The sequence below is a fragment of the Phalaenopsis equestris genome, unplaced genomic scaffold (assembly GCF_001263595.1).
Source record: "Phalaenopsis equestris unplaced genomic scaffold, ASM126359v1 Scaffold001116, whole genome shotgun sequence".
In the NCBI taxonomy this organism is placed as follows: Eukaryota; Viridiplantae; Streptophyta; class Magnoliopsida; order Asparagales; family Orchidaceae; genus Phalaenopsis; species Phalaenopsis equestris.
Window position 1 is genome coordinate 254,918 of NW_018165555.1, and position 16,993 is coordinate 271,910.

At 40.3% G+C, this 16,993-nt stretch overlaps 1 protein-coding gene across 3 annotated transcripts in view; it reads right to left on the bottom strand.

Annotated features, from left to right (window-relative positions):
- Positions 1-16,993, bottom strand: part of LOC110033220 (BEACH domain-containing protein C1-like) — a 154,093-nt gene that overhangs the window by 130,502 nt on the left and 6,598 nt on the right. For all 3 annotated transcript variants that reach the window (XM_020737131.1, XM_020737130.1, XM_020737132.1), the window contains exon 2: positions 7,851-8,635. In XM_020737131.1, coding sequence (XP_020592790.1) covers positions 7,851-8,635 — 785 coding nt within the window. The remainder of the gene's footprint in view (positions 1-7,850; positions 8,636-16,993) is intronic.

The following is a 16,993-nucleotide window of genomic DNA, read 5'->3' on the forward strand; positions in this document are numbered from 1 at the left end:
AGGGAAAGATAACTCTATTATGAAATGATATCGAAGTTCAACCAAACATCAATAGAAAAATCAACTATTATTGTTAAATTCAAATAGAAAGTTACAACCACATTAAGAAAATAATAACACAATACACAAACTCACACTAGGGTTAGATCCAAGAGTGGTTGTGGTCGGTTTTGGGGTTGGAAGGGTCGACATTTGGCTGGACTGACGATATGGGCGTTGTTGAACCAACATCAAAAGGGGTTTTGGGTTGCACTTTAGGGTTGGATAGCAAAGCAGAAATATAGAGTGGGTATGGCGGCTAGGAAGATCGGGGTTGGATCTGCACGGAGGAAGCAATAAGGTTGTGGGCGATTGTATCTGCAGTATGCAGTAAGGAGCGGCTGGAAGGTGGAGAAGTGCAAGGAGAGCGGCAAGAGGGTGGTAGTAATGGCAGGAAGAAAGCCAGGAATCAAAAATAGAAAATACGAAAGGCGGCATTGAGGTTTGCTAGTTGCGGGAATAGCACAGACGATGGTCTTCTAGGCGACTAAAGCAGGGAAAGTGACCCGCACAAGACGGCAGTAGCAGAGGTATGTATAGGAAGGATAGCTGAGAATAGTCACCACATCGAGAGCAAGATAAGGTCGGAGCACAACTTGACCCTTGAAAATAACCCTACAAGGGAAAACCTAAGACGCTGACAGACACAGGTGCATCTCCCACACGAGATGGGGGATCCTGCATGAGATGCGGGACCGACAGCCTCTTGCAGTAGAACCGGGTGCAATTTTTGTGTGAATCGGTCCATCCCAAGGGAGGAGGGAACTGCACAATCAATCCTTGACGGTTAGTTTTATGTATTTAAGGTTAGTTTTGCTTCAATTTTTTTGCTGACGGTGTCTTTCTCCCTAGGTAAGGTTTTATCCGAGGGCATGCAGTGCCCCGGTTGTATCCGAGGATATGCGGTGGCCCGGTTGTATCCTGCTACAAGGTGGTGATTACATCTTAGTTTCCTCCCTTATATGTGATCCCTTACTTGCTGCCCACAATCTCCAGCAACCCTCCATTTGCTACCAAACCCACCAAATGCCTCATTGCATGCTGCCTAACCTTCTGCAGACCCCAAGTGTTGTCTAGTCATCAAACTAGCTTCCCCTCGCTGCAGCTAAACCTCCCTACCACCTAAAGCTCTCTATTTCTATTAGCTCGGCACACAATCCACCACCGTCGATCCAAGCCCTATAGTGTATTTTGTGTTTGTGTCGTTCTTTTCTTATTTTTAAGTATCTTATTTGTAACCCCCTTTAAATTTCAACAGTAATATTATCATTCTTGTTGTTTTGAATCAAGTATGATATCATTTGGTATCAGAGCTAGCGTAAACATGGTCTTATCCTAGGGTTTCTAGCCTTCCTACATATTTCCATCCCAAAATTTTTTTTTCTATCTACAATACCCACTTCCACTTCCACAAACCCAAACTGTAACCATGTTACTAATGAGACATGTTGGAAACTACCCGGAAAGAGACACAGCGAAAGATCCATTGACTTCAACAAAGGGTTGTGGAGATCCATGACAGGAAATAGGGAGAAATTACTCTCGATCATGATATGGGGTGTCGAAGAGAAGAAATTGATGAGAATTTGAACCCCTTCCATTATGAAGACTTCAATGATGAAGAGGAGAGACCACGACGCTTCAAAATTCATTATAAGATGATGCCAAGAGAAAAAGTGACATATGAAGGACCTCAGAGTAAAAGTGGAACTAATGGAATTCAATGGAGAGATGGATCCAGATAATTTCATCGAATGGATGCAGCCAGTCGAGAGAATCCTCAAACACAAAGAAGTGTCAGAAGACAAAAGGGTGAAACTTGCGGCCATCAAATTGAGAAAGAGCGCTTCCTTGTGGTAGGAAAACTTGCAATGGCAAAAGAGAGAAGGAAGAAACAAGATTACTAGATGGGAGAAAATGAGAAAGAAAATGCAGAGAAAGTACTTGACTCCTCAGTACTGTCAGCATATGTTTATGAGCTCTATCACCTACAGCAAAGAGACCAATCAATGGAGGAGTTAATGGCACAGTTTCACCAACTTCAAATGAAATGTGAGTTGGTCAAACAAGAGGAACATATCACATTCCAATAACAGGGAAGTCCGAAGCCTGCTATCAGTAACATTGTGCAACTACAATCCTATTGTTCAAAGGAAGATGACCAGACCTTAGCCTTGAAGATGTATAGACAACAGAAACAAAACAGACAACCACCCTCAATCAGACAACTCCATACAGCCACAACTACTAACAAGGGTATGACAGGAGCTGGAAAAATAGAACAAGAAAATGACAGGATAGAACTGAGTGGCAAGAAACCTGAAAAATAGTAATTCGCCCAGTACAGTGCCTGACAGGAAATGTTTTAGGTCCCACGACTATAGAAACATAGCCTTCAGCTGCTCCATTAGCTGAGTTGTTTCATTCACCAAGCAGGGTGTCGTTGAGAAAGTGGGTGAGGAGGAAGCAAAGGAGGTTTAGGAGAAGGAACTTCAACCCCATGGAGATAACGGAGAAATGCTAGTAGTGACGAGTGTCCTACAGACTGAGCTGGAAAAGGATCATTTATGGCAAAGGTATAGTTTTTTTTGCACCAAATGCATCATGAAGGAAAGGCCTGCAACCTGATTATTAACGGTGGGAACAGTGAGAATATAATATCCACTATTATGGTGAAGAAACTGGAGTCGGGCTTGCGAAATCATCCTCAATCCAATTCCCTTATCTGGTTAAAATGGGGAATGAGAAGTGCATGGATAAACATTGCTTGGTTGGGTTTTCTATTGGAGATTGGTTACAGAAGCAGATGTGATGCAACGTGGTACCTATAGGCGTTTGTCATATTTTGTTGGGGTGATATTGGCAATTCAACTGCAAGGCCCAACACGGCAGGTTCGAGAACGCATTCATTCAAGAAGAAAGTAAGATGCACAATTCTTTTGCCTGTCAAGGACGCAAAAGGAGTAGATATCACAGCGGAGACAATAGTCCCAAGAGCCACCTATATGCAGTCGGTACGAGGGACTCCAGTGTCCATGGCTTTAGCCCTGTTAGAAGAACTGAGGAAGAGGTTAAGATATCATAACCCATACAACCACTGATGTGATTTTCGAGATGAAACGACTGACAGCCTTCCAGAGAGATTGCCACCATTGAGGGACATTCAGCATGTCATAGATTTTATCATCAGATAAGTGTTGTTAAACAAGCCTACCTACAAATTAAGATCAGTAGAATATGAGAAATTACAGCAACATATACAAGATCTCAATACGAGGGGTCTGGTCAGAGAGAGTACTAGCACATGTGCTACCCCCGTCTTAATGGCATTTAACGACGGATCGTGGAGGATGTGCATTCATAGTCAAGCCATCAACAAAATCTCTATCAAATGCATGTTCCTGATGCATCGCTTGGATGACCTCTTGGATGAATTGAATGGAGCCATTATCACTTCTGAAATCGACTTAAGCAGATGATATCACCAGATCCAAATGAGACCAAGGGAGGAGTGGAAGACTGCTTTCAAGATCTAGCATGGATTATATGAGTGGATGGACATGCCTTTCCAATTGTCTAATACACCCAGTGCGCTCATGAGATTGATGAATCAAGTCTTTCAGGCTCACATCGATTCGCAGTGGTGTACTTCGATGATATTTTGGTATACAGCAAATCCAAGGAGCACTTAAAGCGCCTGAGGACGGACTTCGAGGACGTGCAATCAGAGAAACTATACACCCACCAAAAGAAGTTTCACTTTCTCACAAAAAAAGTATGTTTTTTTAGATATGTATTGTCTAGTGCAAGCATTTAGATAGATCCCACAAAGATGGAAGTCATCATGAGCTGGACAGTCCCACGGTCATTTACCAAGTTGAGAAATTTTTTGGGGCTGGTATCATTTTATAGGTGATTCCTCAAGAACTCCAGCACCATCAAAGCTTCTCTAATAGAAATTTTGAAAAAGGAGAAGTTTCACTGGACGGAAGTTGTTCAGTTCAATTTGGATACACTAAAGGATAAAGTGACCCAGGTATTAGTATTGGCATTACCAAACTTCAATCAGTTGTTTAAGATGGAGTGTGACGCCTCAAATGTGAGAATGAAAGCAGTGTTGAGCTGTAGAAACCACCCCATAGCATTCATCAGTGAGAAGTTGAATGAATGCAAGAGAAAAATATTTGGCATGCGACAAAGAGTTCTATATGATCATGAGAGCTCTTAATCACTTGAGTCACTACTTGTTGACCAGTAAGTACACCTTATTTACGGATCATGAGTCTTTGAAGTTCTTGAACAGCCAGAACAAGTAAAGGGTCGACATGCATCCTAGATAGAGTTCTTAACATCTTTCCAATTCATGCTTAAGCAAAAGGCGGGAAACCAAAATCGAGTAGCAAATGCACTGAGCTGCCATCAGTTGGTGATCACTTCTATGCAGACTCGGGTCGTAGGCTTTGAGATAGTGAAGGAATTGTACGTGACAGACAAAGATTTTAAAAAGATCTGGGATCAGTGTCAAGAGAAGCCTACAGATCATTATCACAAGGCTGGTGATTATCCGTTCCACCAGAATAAATTGTGTATTCCTAGATTTTCGCTGAGAGTACATTATTCAGTAAATTCATAGCAAAGGAATTGCATGACAATTTGACAGAGATAAGACTCGCAATCATGCGAGAACACTTTTGGCCCCGACTGAGGAGAGATGTGAAACGACATGTCAGACAATGCATAATTTATGATGTGGCCAAAACCAGAGGGCGGCATATAGAACTATACACTCCTTTACCAATACAGAAGGCCCTATGGCTAGACGTTAGCATGAATTTTGTGATGGTTCTTCTGAGGAAGCAGTAGAACAAGGGTTTTGTGCTGGTTGTGCTAAATAGATTATTGAAGATGGCGCATTTCGAAACTTGACATCGGATGTTGGATGCATCACATGTAGCTAACTTATACTTCAAGGAGATCGTGAGACTGCATCGGATACCCAGGACCATTACTTCCGACGGAGATGTTAAGTTTCTAAAGTCACTTCTGGGGACCCTTCAATTCAGGTCAACAGTTCATCCCAAGACAGACAGTCAGACACAAATGATGAGCAGGAGTCTGTGGAAACTTCTGAAGTACTTTGTGGTGAAAAAAATTAAACAATGAGACCTCATTCTAGCCCAAGCCAAATTTGCTTAGAACAGATCCGTGAGCTAGACCATGGGACGCAACCCATTTGAGATGGTTTATGGGAACAACCCTCTCACTTTAGTTTACTTGGTATTACTCATTTTGACATCGAAAATTAGTGAGGATGCTAAAGAAAGGGTACAAGAGATTCAGAGATTGTACAAAGAGACAGGAAAGGATAACACCAAGCAGAACCGCAAGTACCAAGCACAGGCAAATAAAACTGGAAAGGGAGACTTTCTAAGAAGGGGATCTAGTGTGGATCAAGTTGAAGAAAAAATGTTTCCTTGAAATCCTGCATTTTGCATCAATAGCTTCAAAAATTACAAATAGATATCCCGATATGCACCTATTATGTACCAAAATGTGATATATCATCTACAAGAATAGAGGAAAGAGCATTATGATCATTTAAATGCGACAAACAAACGGTCTTGAAGGGCAAGCAGCGCACACGCATGTGCCGCCTTGTTATATTCACGGGGTAGATAAAAAAGCATCTGCCCCAACTTCAAAAGGAAAGCAAAATTGGGAGCCACACGTGGTTTTTATTGCTCTTTGGTCACATTAGCTTGCAAAAACAGTATGATGATGGTGTAATCTCCTTCAATAATAATAAGTTTGCTCTCATACATCCATGGTTCACAGATATCAGAAAAATGGTGGACAGCTTGAAGCTCCACTTGGCCACTATCCCAATACTCGAATTGTTGACCCATGACCGCAATCCCTTGACCTTGCCTAGGGCAGATGAACCTTTTAGGATTCTCAAAAGACTGAATGACAACGCCTATAAGATCGACCTACCAGGAACTACAACATTTCTGCTACTTTCAATGTGATAGCATATTTAACTCTATGTTATTAGGAACCAGAAGGTTTGACCGTGAAAAATGAGGTCAAAGCTCCCTTAACCCAGAGAGACTGACGCGGGTGCATCTCCCACACAAAAGCGGGATCCCACACGAGAAGTGGGACAAGCAGCCTCATAATGTTGAACCAGGCAAAATTTGTGGAAACGGTTCATTCCATGAGAGAAGAGTACCGCACAATCACTCCTTCACAAGAAATTGTTGTCTATTTGAAAGAGCCCCACACTTAACTACCCTAGTAGTATGATGTTAAGAGTACCGCACAATCACCCCTGCCCTTAACATCATGCGGCTGTGATTAGGACTGTCAAAACGGCTCGTTGCTCGCAAACTCGTGTTCAACTTGCTAAGCAAACGAGCTGAAGAAGAACAAATTTTTTTTGAGCTCTACATATAAATGAGTCGAACATGAACAATGAAATTTTTTAAAGAGTCGAGCTCAAGCTCGTTAACACCCCTACTTATGAAGGAAAGAAACGAATATGGAAGTCAGGACTTTAATTCTAAAATTCAAAAAAAAATAACATAACAAAAATGTATATTGCTACTGTCTTGCCCCTTTCTTGTAGTTTAAAAGTTGGTTGTCTACAAGTTATTGAATTTTTTGAGATGTACGGTAGTTATCCATGAATTGTTGTGCTGCACTTGATAGAAAGTTGGCTAAAATCCAAGTTTATTTCAACAATTTCTCAAAAGTTGAGTTGTATATATATCATGCCCAAGTCGTTTATTAGATTATCAAAACTCAATCAAGGTAACACCTTGAGGAAAAAATATATAAAGTTTGAGAGCTTGTATGGGCATCAAAAATTTACATCAGGCTCTTCAAAAAGAGTTTGTTAAGGATCAACTTTTTAAAAGGCAAATTATATTATAGATAAGATACTACCAAAATATTTTGCACTAATGTTATGAAGACTTTAAAATAGCACAAATTTTCCCATAAATGCCAGATTGATGGTCAAGATTTCAGCAATCCATTAGCTATACTTGTTTTGCAGGGAAAGACAAAAAAAGAATAAATGTTTACATACACCTCCACCAACTTCATATAAACCCTTGAAAGACGTTAGCATAAACTTTGTCATAGGTTTATCCAGAATACTACGAAAACAAGATTTTATTTATGTAGTGAAAAATTTCATTTTCAAAATCATCACATTGAACAACATGTCATAAATTTATTGAAGTAAAATAAGCTACTAAACCGTATTTTAATACAGTGGTTAGATTACATAATTTACCTAATACAATTATTCCAGATCAAAATATTTAAATTCATGAGTTACTTTTAAAAAACTCATCAGAAAATAAATTCTAATTTATTATCATCCATAAATTATTGGTCAATTAAGGTGGTAAGTAGAAGTTCAGAAGTTAGGATATCTTCTCTTATAAAAGATCATGCACCTAAGTAGAATTTGAAATTGTATGTGGCTGAGTTTGCATACAATTCACCAACCAATGGATAGTATTACCACAAGTCCATTTGAGATTATCATAGAGTATTAACCTAGGAAATAGACCGGTCGAATCAGGAGCAACTTAGTGAGAGACCTAGTTATAGTAACAGACAAGTTCAAAGGGAATGGCAGAATATTTTGGAGCCACTGAAACTCATCATTCTTCATATACACCTGGAAACCTCACATTAGAAGCATCCTAGCAAGAAGATGTCGGAATATTTGGATACAAGCACAAATCAATAATGGCAAACCTAAGAAACCAATTCCAAAATGATCAATAATATACCTGATTTGATTGTGGACATTCAATTAGAAAGCTAATTAAACATCTCATATCAGCAGAAGCCAGCGAGGAAGGTGCAGCCCCAATCAAGAGCTCAATGACTACCATAAGCTCATCTACCAGTAGATTAATTTCGCTGGCAGGCCTAGTTTCCAGATTAGGAAATGAATCAAACAAGTCCATTTCAGGGACTACCCAGTAGCATCTTCGGCATCCATCAAGAAGAAGTTGCAGGGCATTGGCATCACGCATTGCTAAAGACTCTGTAAACACCAAGTCTGCAAGGGATGATAAGAGCTTTTTCTGTAAACCATATTTGCACAAGCTCCATGCTTTCAAATCCAAAAGGAGGGTACTAAAAAGTTGCACCTTTTGCGAATGATTATTTTTGTCAGCCTGACACAGAGATATAACAGCAACAAGGAGTTCTTCATCATAAAGCACGTTTTGCTTCCTTAGTTCCATAACAGAAATAGAATGCAGTAAATGATAGAGAGTTCTCGACAAGATCTCTGGAGCCCAACAACGGCATATTTCCTCCTTGTTTCCGGTATGTTGGGTTGCAATGCAGAGGATTCTTAGTATCGAGGCTGAAATTGAAGCACACCCAAGCGAGAGAGAAAAGTCACCAAAGATGGGCTCAAGGCTGTCCATCTTCACATTGCTTACAGTTAGTGGAAGTAAAGCCATTGGACCACCATAAGCAAGAGCCCATAAAGATTCAGATGAGCGAACTCGAGTTGCAACATGAACTTGACCGAGGACTTCAGCTGGTCTTCGATGAATACCTGAAAAATTAGAAGAATATATTGAAATAATTTAATTTAATGATTACGAGTAATTTTTAATCTTCATTCAAACTAAGTCAACTTTATTACTCTTCATAAAAATCTTTTTATCTTAAAAAAAGATAATCGTAACTAGTAAATGGTATAAATACAACAAGGGCAACTGCTAGAGGAAAAAAGGAAAATACATAAGATGGTTTGGGGGATTTTAAATTGAAAAAACTGATTCAAAAAATCTGTAACAAAGCTTTGAACATAAGCAAACAAAGCATAAAAACCTTAGAAAACACGAGATTTAACATGAAAAATCAGAGAACGAGAAAAATAATAGTTGCGCCACACCAAAAAATCCACTATGAAAAGAATGAGGAGAATCGTAAAAAGTACACCGCATTCAAGCCTCTACACACTTTGCAGCACTCTAAGACACATCTCATCTCCTTTGCAAAAGAGAATTTGAAATTCAATACATTACTTGCCGCAAAAACAAAACTTTAAGTGAAAAACTGCCCAAAGTCAATTACTGGCGCAAGCGCGCCGCGACAGTGGCATCGTAGTTCTCCAAAAGGGTGTCGGGGCGCGGCATCCCAGCGCTTCAATGCGGTGCTTTTGGGTCTTGAACCTGGACTGGTTGTGGTGATGTTAGGCCATTGCAAGTACGGCGTCGAAGCATTGTGTACAAAATAAAAAATTTCCGGAGCAATACACCCCAAAAAAGCAAACTCACAATCAAACTTGATCGGCAAAATTGAGGACTCTGAGTGAATAATTGATTAAAATAATCAAGCTTCACATAATAATAGACATAATAAATAAATTATGAGGGGCCATATAAAAACTACAAAAAAAATATTCATTTTGAATATCTTGTTTGAGGGCTGGTAAATCTGGTAAATAAGATTTGAAACCTCCTCCCCAACAGAGTATTAACACTTTGAATGCTATCATTTGAATCAATTTACTGAGAATAATGTTCATTAACGTCTTCACTAATTGGCAGGGGTGATGTTTTTCAAGAACAAGCAAGTTGGCATCAAGGATTTGCAGTTGGATCAGTGATCAACTCCATGAGACTAGCAAAGGTAGGCACAGTAGTCTCAAATTCCAAAACAGAATCTGCATGGCTTCCAAATTTTTAAGTGTAGATCAATAAGATCAAGGAGTATCAAGCATCATAGTGATGGGAGGACAATTCTAAACATTATTTTATTCCTCCTATGGCTAATAATTAGATTTCCTCAAATATGAATACGCCTTGAAACATTTATAAAATTTACATTCGAAAATTTTGCAAAAAAATCAATAGAATTAAATGCATTTAAATTAAACCTTCTGTCAATATCCCATAAAAAGAGAAATCAATCACAACGTTTCAACCAATTCAACCAAAACTTTTAAAATAGAGGAATTAAAAAGAACAGTAATTGCAGCAATGTAGATGAAATATAGAGCCTGCGGAGAAAAAAAGTGGATTGGCTAAACTAATGTTGAAAAAGTCAAGGGATTGCAAACCAAACTAGAGAGATAGATGGCACCTGAAAAAAGATAAAATAGGAGTACGGTTTTACCATTTATAGTGTATAGTTACTAACATAGTAGGAGCATTGAGAAAAAAGTCTGGTGTAATACATTTCTAAAGCTTGTCTTATATGACACGACAAGAGTCAATGAGCTCAACAAAAAAGTCACAAATCAAGGGTAAACCAAGCATCAATTTGCAAATAACTTCCAAATTGTAATGGCCCAAAGAGAATATGCCCACAGTTAGAGAATGGCCTAAGAAGTTCTCATTTTGAGTGAAATGAGCGCAGATTTATCTTGATATGCGAATAGCCACCTTAATTTATCTTTAGTTAAATCTTAATTTGAAAAAAAAAATGGTTAAAAGGAGAGGAATGCAATCTTGAAACAGTCAGTCCAACAACAACACTTGCAAAAGGACAACAAGTGGGAGCCGCAAGAAGCTCAATTATTGAAGGAGTGAAAATATTAAAAGAGCCTCCTCATAAAAATGAGACATTGGAACAAGCAGCAGTAATGGAAATCGGAATTGCATCTAAAATTCTAAAAAAAATAATGAAGAAGTGTGATTCACCATAAAGAGAATAACAAAGGCAGAAAAGCAGCGGATGAAATGCAAAATCAAAAGTTAGAATGGCAGTTGTGGCACAAACCAAAACCAAAAGAAGTGATCCACAAAAGGTCAAAAATCAGAGGAAAAGTAGAAAACCATGACAGGTGATAAAAAAAGTAAGGGGCAATTAGAGGATCATCCAAGCTGCAATAGTAACCAAGCTAGAAAAATCTAACCAAGAGCAAGAAAAATGAGACTTTAACGCAATGAGATGTCGATGCCATAGAGTGAGCAAGAGCATGCCTAAATGCAACACTACATACGAGATGTGAATGTGAGCAAGAAGTTATGGTAATGAAAAGAATTACTAGCGGAAGTGAAATGCCAAGGGGCAAAACCACTTGCTGGCACAAGCAGAGAGACAAGCACGGGGAGAGGCCACGGATGAGAGACAAACTATTTTCATTTATGAATTTTTTTTTATTTGTTCAAGCAAAAAAAAGGGATATATTACCATTCCATGAAAAGGATCCAACACAACGCAATAACAAAACAATACTATATGGAAATGACTAGAAATTAAATGCAACATTGCCGAAAAAATGTGAAAAACCCCCCAATAGCTATGTCAGAATCATCAAACTTTGAGCCTAATATACTTTGGAATGTAGAAGTATATTTTCGAGCTATTTCTTCCCTCTTAGAGCAAGTACAAGCTGAAACATCTTATGGCTCCTCTTGGCTTGAAAAACTAACATCATAGGTAATAAAAAAAGAGCGGATAAACCACCTCCCCGACATCAAGGAGAACAAAGAAAAGAAAACAAAAACTCAATACGAGAAATGATCACTAATTTCGTGAGTAGAACTAGATGGGACTAGCAACTTCGAAAAGCATTGATTATAACACAATATCCAAAGTTGATTCCAGTTTTTTAGCACAGACAATATTGAAAGGAAAGGAAATTGCCAACATAAAAAAGTAGGATTTTATCATATCATAGATCCTCGCTTCCAAGATTACTAGAATCCAGCAACTATGAGAGGCGTGGGTGCTGAAATCAGCGCCCGAGTACGGGTGCTTAATGAACCCCGAAGCAGAGCGCTTCAATCACGCAGGGCCAGAAACCCCACAACCCTTTGCGAGAACAAGCGACATTTCGCAGGAGGAGAAGGGGGACAAGATCGCAATACCGCACAAAGATGAGAGGCGAGTTGTGAAGCAAAAGGCAGGACGGGATCATAATTCCGCACAAAGGCGGGTGAAGAATCGCGAACTCTCACGATCTAGGAAGCTGCCTCGCCCGAAGAGAGTTTTCTAGATCCTTCTTACCTTCCCACCCGCATCCATTTATAGGAGGCGATAAATTGTTGTCTCCTATATGTGGAGTCAGTTTTGATGGTGTCAAATTCTTGTGTGGAGTTCTTTCTCTTTGGGGTTTGAATCTGAAGAGGTGGTGGTTCTCTGACTGTATCCTCTCTGAGATGGTGTTTGTATCCTTCTCTTTTACTTTCTCAAAGCCTTCTCCTCCGCACGCACAACCACAGAACTCCCCCTCCGCCACCAAAGCCCTATCCTCTTCAGCAAGCTATTACTGTTGCCCATCCTTCCGACCTCCTTCCAAACTCCTCCCAACCCACTGCCCGTTGTCGAACATCTACAACCCTACCTTCTTGTCCCTACATTTCTGCACCTTCTCTTCACTGCCACACTCTTCCCGTGGTTGTCATCATCCCTTCCAATCATCCTATACCTCAAGCCGACCTCCACCACCCATTCAAATACATTTGGCAGTGTTTGCTTGTGTTGTATAAGTTTTGTATTGTTGCGTTATATTTTAACCCATATTTCCCTACTAATAAAAGTTTGTTTTTTGTGTTTCCACTGTTTTCCTACTAGTACTGGTATCATTTGGCATTAGAGCTAGCCCGACCCTAATCTCATCTTAGGGTTTCTAGCATCTGCCCCACCCAAGCCACATCAACCAATTTTTCTCCTTCCAATCTTCAACCCTAACCATGCCACCATGGAGAGATACACCAAGCTCTACTCGAGAAGACATCCAACGAGAAATTCATCATCTGCAACGAAGACTAGCCGAGTTGGATGACGATAACCAGAAAGAGGTTACATTCAACCGTAATCGAGAGAGTCAAAGAGAAGACAGGGATGAAGAGATGAATTTGTTCCACATGGAAGATCACAGTGACGAGGAATATCGACCATGTCGTTTTTGTATCCAATGTTAAAGGAGGCCGAGAGAAGAGGTCCCTTATGGAGGTCAGCGGGACTTTGAAATCAAGATTGACCTCCCATAATTTGAGGGAAGTATGGATCCCGAAGAGTTTATCAACTAGCTACAATCTGTTCAACAGATTTTCAAATATAAAGATGTACAAGAGAACAAATAAATCAAGCTAGCTGCCATTAATTTAAAGAAAATGCCTACTTATGGTAGGAAAATCTACAAAAGCAGAGAAAAGCAGTGAGAAGATAACTAAGTCGGAGAAAATGAAGAAGACAATGCAGAAAAAGTACCTCCTACCCCACTATCGCCAGAATATGTTTCTAAAACTCCACAACCTACAGCTGAGGGATCTTTCAATTGAGAAGTTCACAGCCCAATTTGACCACTTGCAGCTGAAATGCGAATTGAGGAGCCAGAAAAACATGCGATAGTCAGATATCTCGAGAATCTGATACACGCCATCAGCAATGTGGTACAATTGCAGTCATACTAAAAGTTGGGGGATGTTCAGACATTAGCATTGAATGTGAAAAGGCAACAAAAGAAAAGCAAACAACAGTCATCCTTTAAACAACAAACTTCAGGTAAGCATCCACCTACAGTTACCACGACCGACAAGGGCACCCCGGGAGAGACTAGCCAGCCTGGACACGGAAATAACAGTCTGAATCAAAACAAGAAACAGGAGAAAGGTAGTGCCTCCAACATTGTATCAGCCAGAAAATGGTTCAAATAACACAGTTACGACCACATAGCCTGCAGTTGTCCTAAGAGCAAAGTAATCTCACTTACTGATCAAAACACCGTGGAAGAGAATAGTGATGGGAGAAAGATGAGGAACAGGATGAGGAATATATGCTTCCCCCAGATGAATGGGAGGCGCTCGTGATTCGACAAATCCTGCTGACATATTCGCAGTGGCTTCGCCACAATATATTCTACACCCAATGCACAATGAGCAGAAAAAGTATGCAATTTATTCATCGACAACAGAAGCAGCAACAATATGGCATCGACACAGCTGGTAGAGAGATTGGGACTTGCGACACAGAGGCTTTCCCCGCCATATTCACAGATGTGGTTGAAGAAGGAAAACCAGGTTAGCATCGACTGAAGATGCTTGGTAGAGTTTTCAATCGGAGGCCAACTACAATACCAGATGTGGTGTGCGTGATTCCCATTGATGTCTGCCACCATTTGTTGGGACGACCGTGGCAGTTTGACCAAAGGACTCAGCATGACAAATGTAGAAACATGTATTCTTTCACCAAGGACGGAAAGCGATCAACCACAGGAACCCTTATCAGCAGAGCAGCATCAGTGGGACTAGTTTTAGTAATAACATCAGACGAGAGCACCGAGACACCCTCCCCAGATACAGTACAGATATTGTCGAGGTTATGCCAGGTCAACGTCGGACCAACAACACCACCGCAGTGTGAAAAAGGGTCTCACTACACGCCCGTCTGAACTGATCATGGGTTACTTTGGGAAGATTCAGCAGTATAAGTGTGGTCCACATCCTCAGGATGCCAAATCGATATGGGCATTTGCTCGCAAGCTGAGGAAGACCGTCAAATAACTCGCGCGACAATGCAGTCTGAGTTGGATTCAGGGTGGCTGATGACGAAACAGAAGCTTAGACCTATGAAGTTGAAGCTCCTCAAAGCCCAGAAGACTTACGTGGGTGTTGAAATCAGCGCTCGAGCACGGGCAATGAATGTGCGCCAAAGAGTGGAGCTTCGATCCCACGGGACAAAAATCCCCGCTATCCTTCGCAAGAGCCCGCAACATTTCACGGGAGGAGAAGGGGGGTGGGATTGTGATATTGCTGGAAGACGAGAGGCAAGTCGCGTAGCAGAAGGTGGGACGGCATAGTGATTCCGTGCGAAGACAGGAGAAGAATCGCAAACTCTAGTGAACCAGAAAGCTGCTTCGCACGGGGAGAGTTTTATAGATCCTTCTTACCTTCCTACCCCCTTCCCTTTGTAGGAAACTCTAAATTGTTGTCCCCTGTGTGTGTAGGAGTCAGTTTTGGTGGTTTGTTCTCAGATTCCTGTGTGGAGTTCTTTCCCCTTATGGGTTGTATCCGAGAAGGTGGTGGTGTCTCGGCTGTATCCTCTCCGAGGTGGTTTTTGTATCATTCACTGTTACCTTCCCTAAAATTTCTCCTCCCATGTCATAACCAACGAACTCCCCCTCCGTCACCAACACCCTGCCATCCCCTTTCCTGCAAGCTATTACTGTTGTCCAGCCTTCCGACCTCCTTCCAAGCTCCTCCTATCCAACCCACTACCCGTTGTCGACCACCTACAACCCTACCTATTTGTTGTCCGTACAGTTTCATACCTTCCCTTCGTTGTCACCAACCTCCCGTGGCTGTCATCATCCCTTCCAATCATCCTATCTCCACAACACATTAGGATACATTTAGGAATGTTTGCTTCTGTTATCTCTATCCTGTATCGTTGTGTTGTATTGTAACCCCTAGTTCTAGTTCCCCATTAATAAAAGTAAAAGTTTTTTTTTTTTTTCTATTGTTTTCCTATTAGTTCCGTTATCAACGAGTGTGCCCTAATGCATTCTAAAATGTTCTGACCAAGTATTTTACAAGAATAATGATAACAAGATGTCACAAACTCAACCTTCTTTTAGTAGTGGTAAAAGTGGAACCAATACAAATTTATTTCTTAAGAGGAGAAGCAAAGTAATGGCCAGTGGCAACACCCATCTAAATTTGTTTTCCAAAAACTGAGCTAAAGAGCACAAAATGGCTTAAGTGAATCTATAAATGAATTAAAAAAAAAAGCTAAATTAGAGTGACAAGAGATTCAACAGACTACTCAAAATGAGGAGTCTATTTGAGCCTATGCATTAGAAACTCATTCCAATAATATATCGTTGAGAAAAGAAATCTTGAGTAATTAATTCTTTGGATAGCTTGATTAGAACGAGAATCAACAAATCCCATACTATAGCTCCCAGCCACAAATCGAAATTTCATGAATCTATAAATAATCTCTATACTAGAATGGCCTCAAGAAAACTTATCAATAAAGGAAATGGAGAAAGACAAAGCGCTCAGAAATCTCACTATCAGATAACACCATAGCAGTTTACCTTAAAAGGAAGTGGTTAGTCATAATAAAATGCGGGCCCATGCAAAAAAAATAAAAGTAGGAAAACATGAAGAATCAAGCAAAGGTCCGTGGCCAATGTTCCCTCTAATGGTATCTGCAAAAGAACGTGGAACGAACAACAGGACAGTTGGTGAATGTAGGGAATGGATGTTGAATGATGAATCAAGGCAACAAGGGCAAGGATGTACAACTTCTAGCACGAGAGAGAATAAAAATTTAACAAAGGTAAATCAAAACAAAGTAAGAGCGCCATAGCAGACGCAGCAACTGGAGACAGCATACACATGCACAAATGAGGCATCTCCTTGCAATGGAAGCATAGTGCCAAGCACGGATGATAGCCATGATCGGGGAGTGATACGCACCCACACAGTCAACGCGAGCGTGCAACAACCATTATGATCATTTATGCAGTGTGAATTGAAAGATAATCATGAATAAGTTTTTTGCAAAAGAAGAGGAGGTGATGAGACCATCAAATGTTGTCAACCATGAGGACATTAGCGAGGAGAGGAGAAAGCAACGATAAAGAGGACATTAAATTTTAGTTAGTTTGGTCGAATCATAGGTAAAAACAAAATAATCAACGTGAATTGTAGTATAATTTGGTTTATTCCATTTTATTTTGACAGTTTGATTTGTTGAAAAAGTAATGCAGTATAAAATAAATGTAATACAAAAGTAGTATATTATATTTGAAAATTTTTTAAGCCGTTTGGTTCACTATAAAATAAACATAGAACTTTTTTTTATATGAAATAAATTTATAATAATGTACTTCAAAATATATAGTGGGTGGCAGGCATTTGTAGGCAGCGGCGACGGTGTGTGGCAAAGACCAGTGGCGGCGGCAATTGGAGGCAAGCAAGGCAATCGGCGGTGGGCGGGGGAGGCG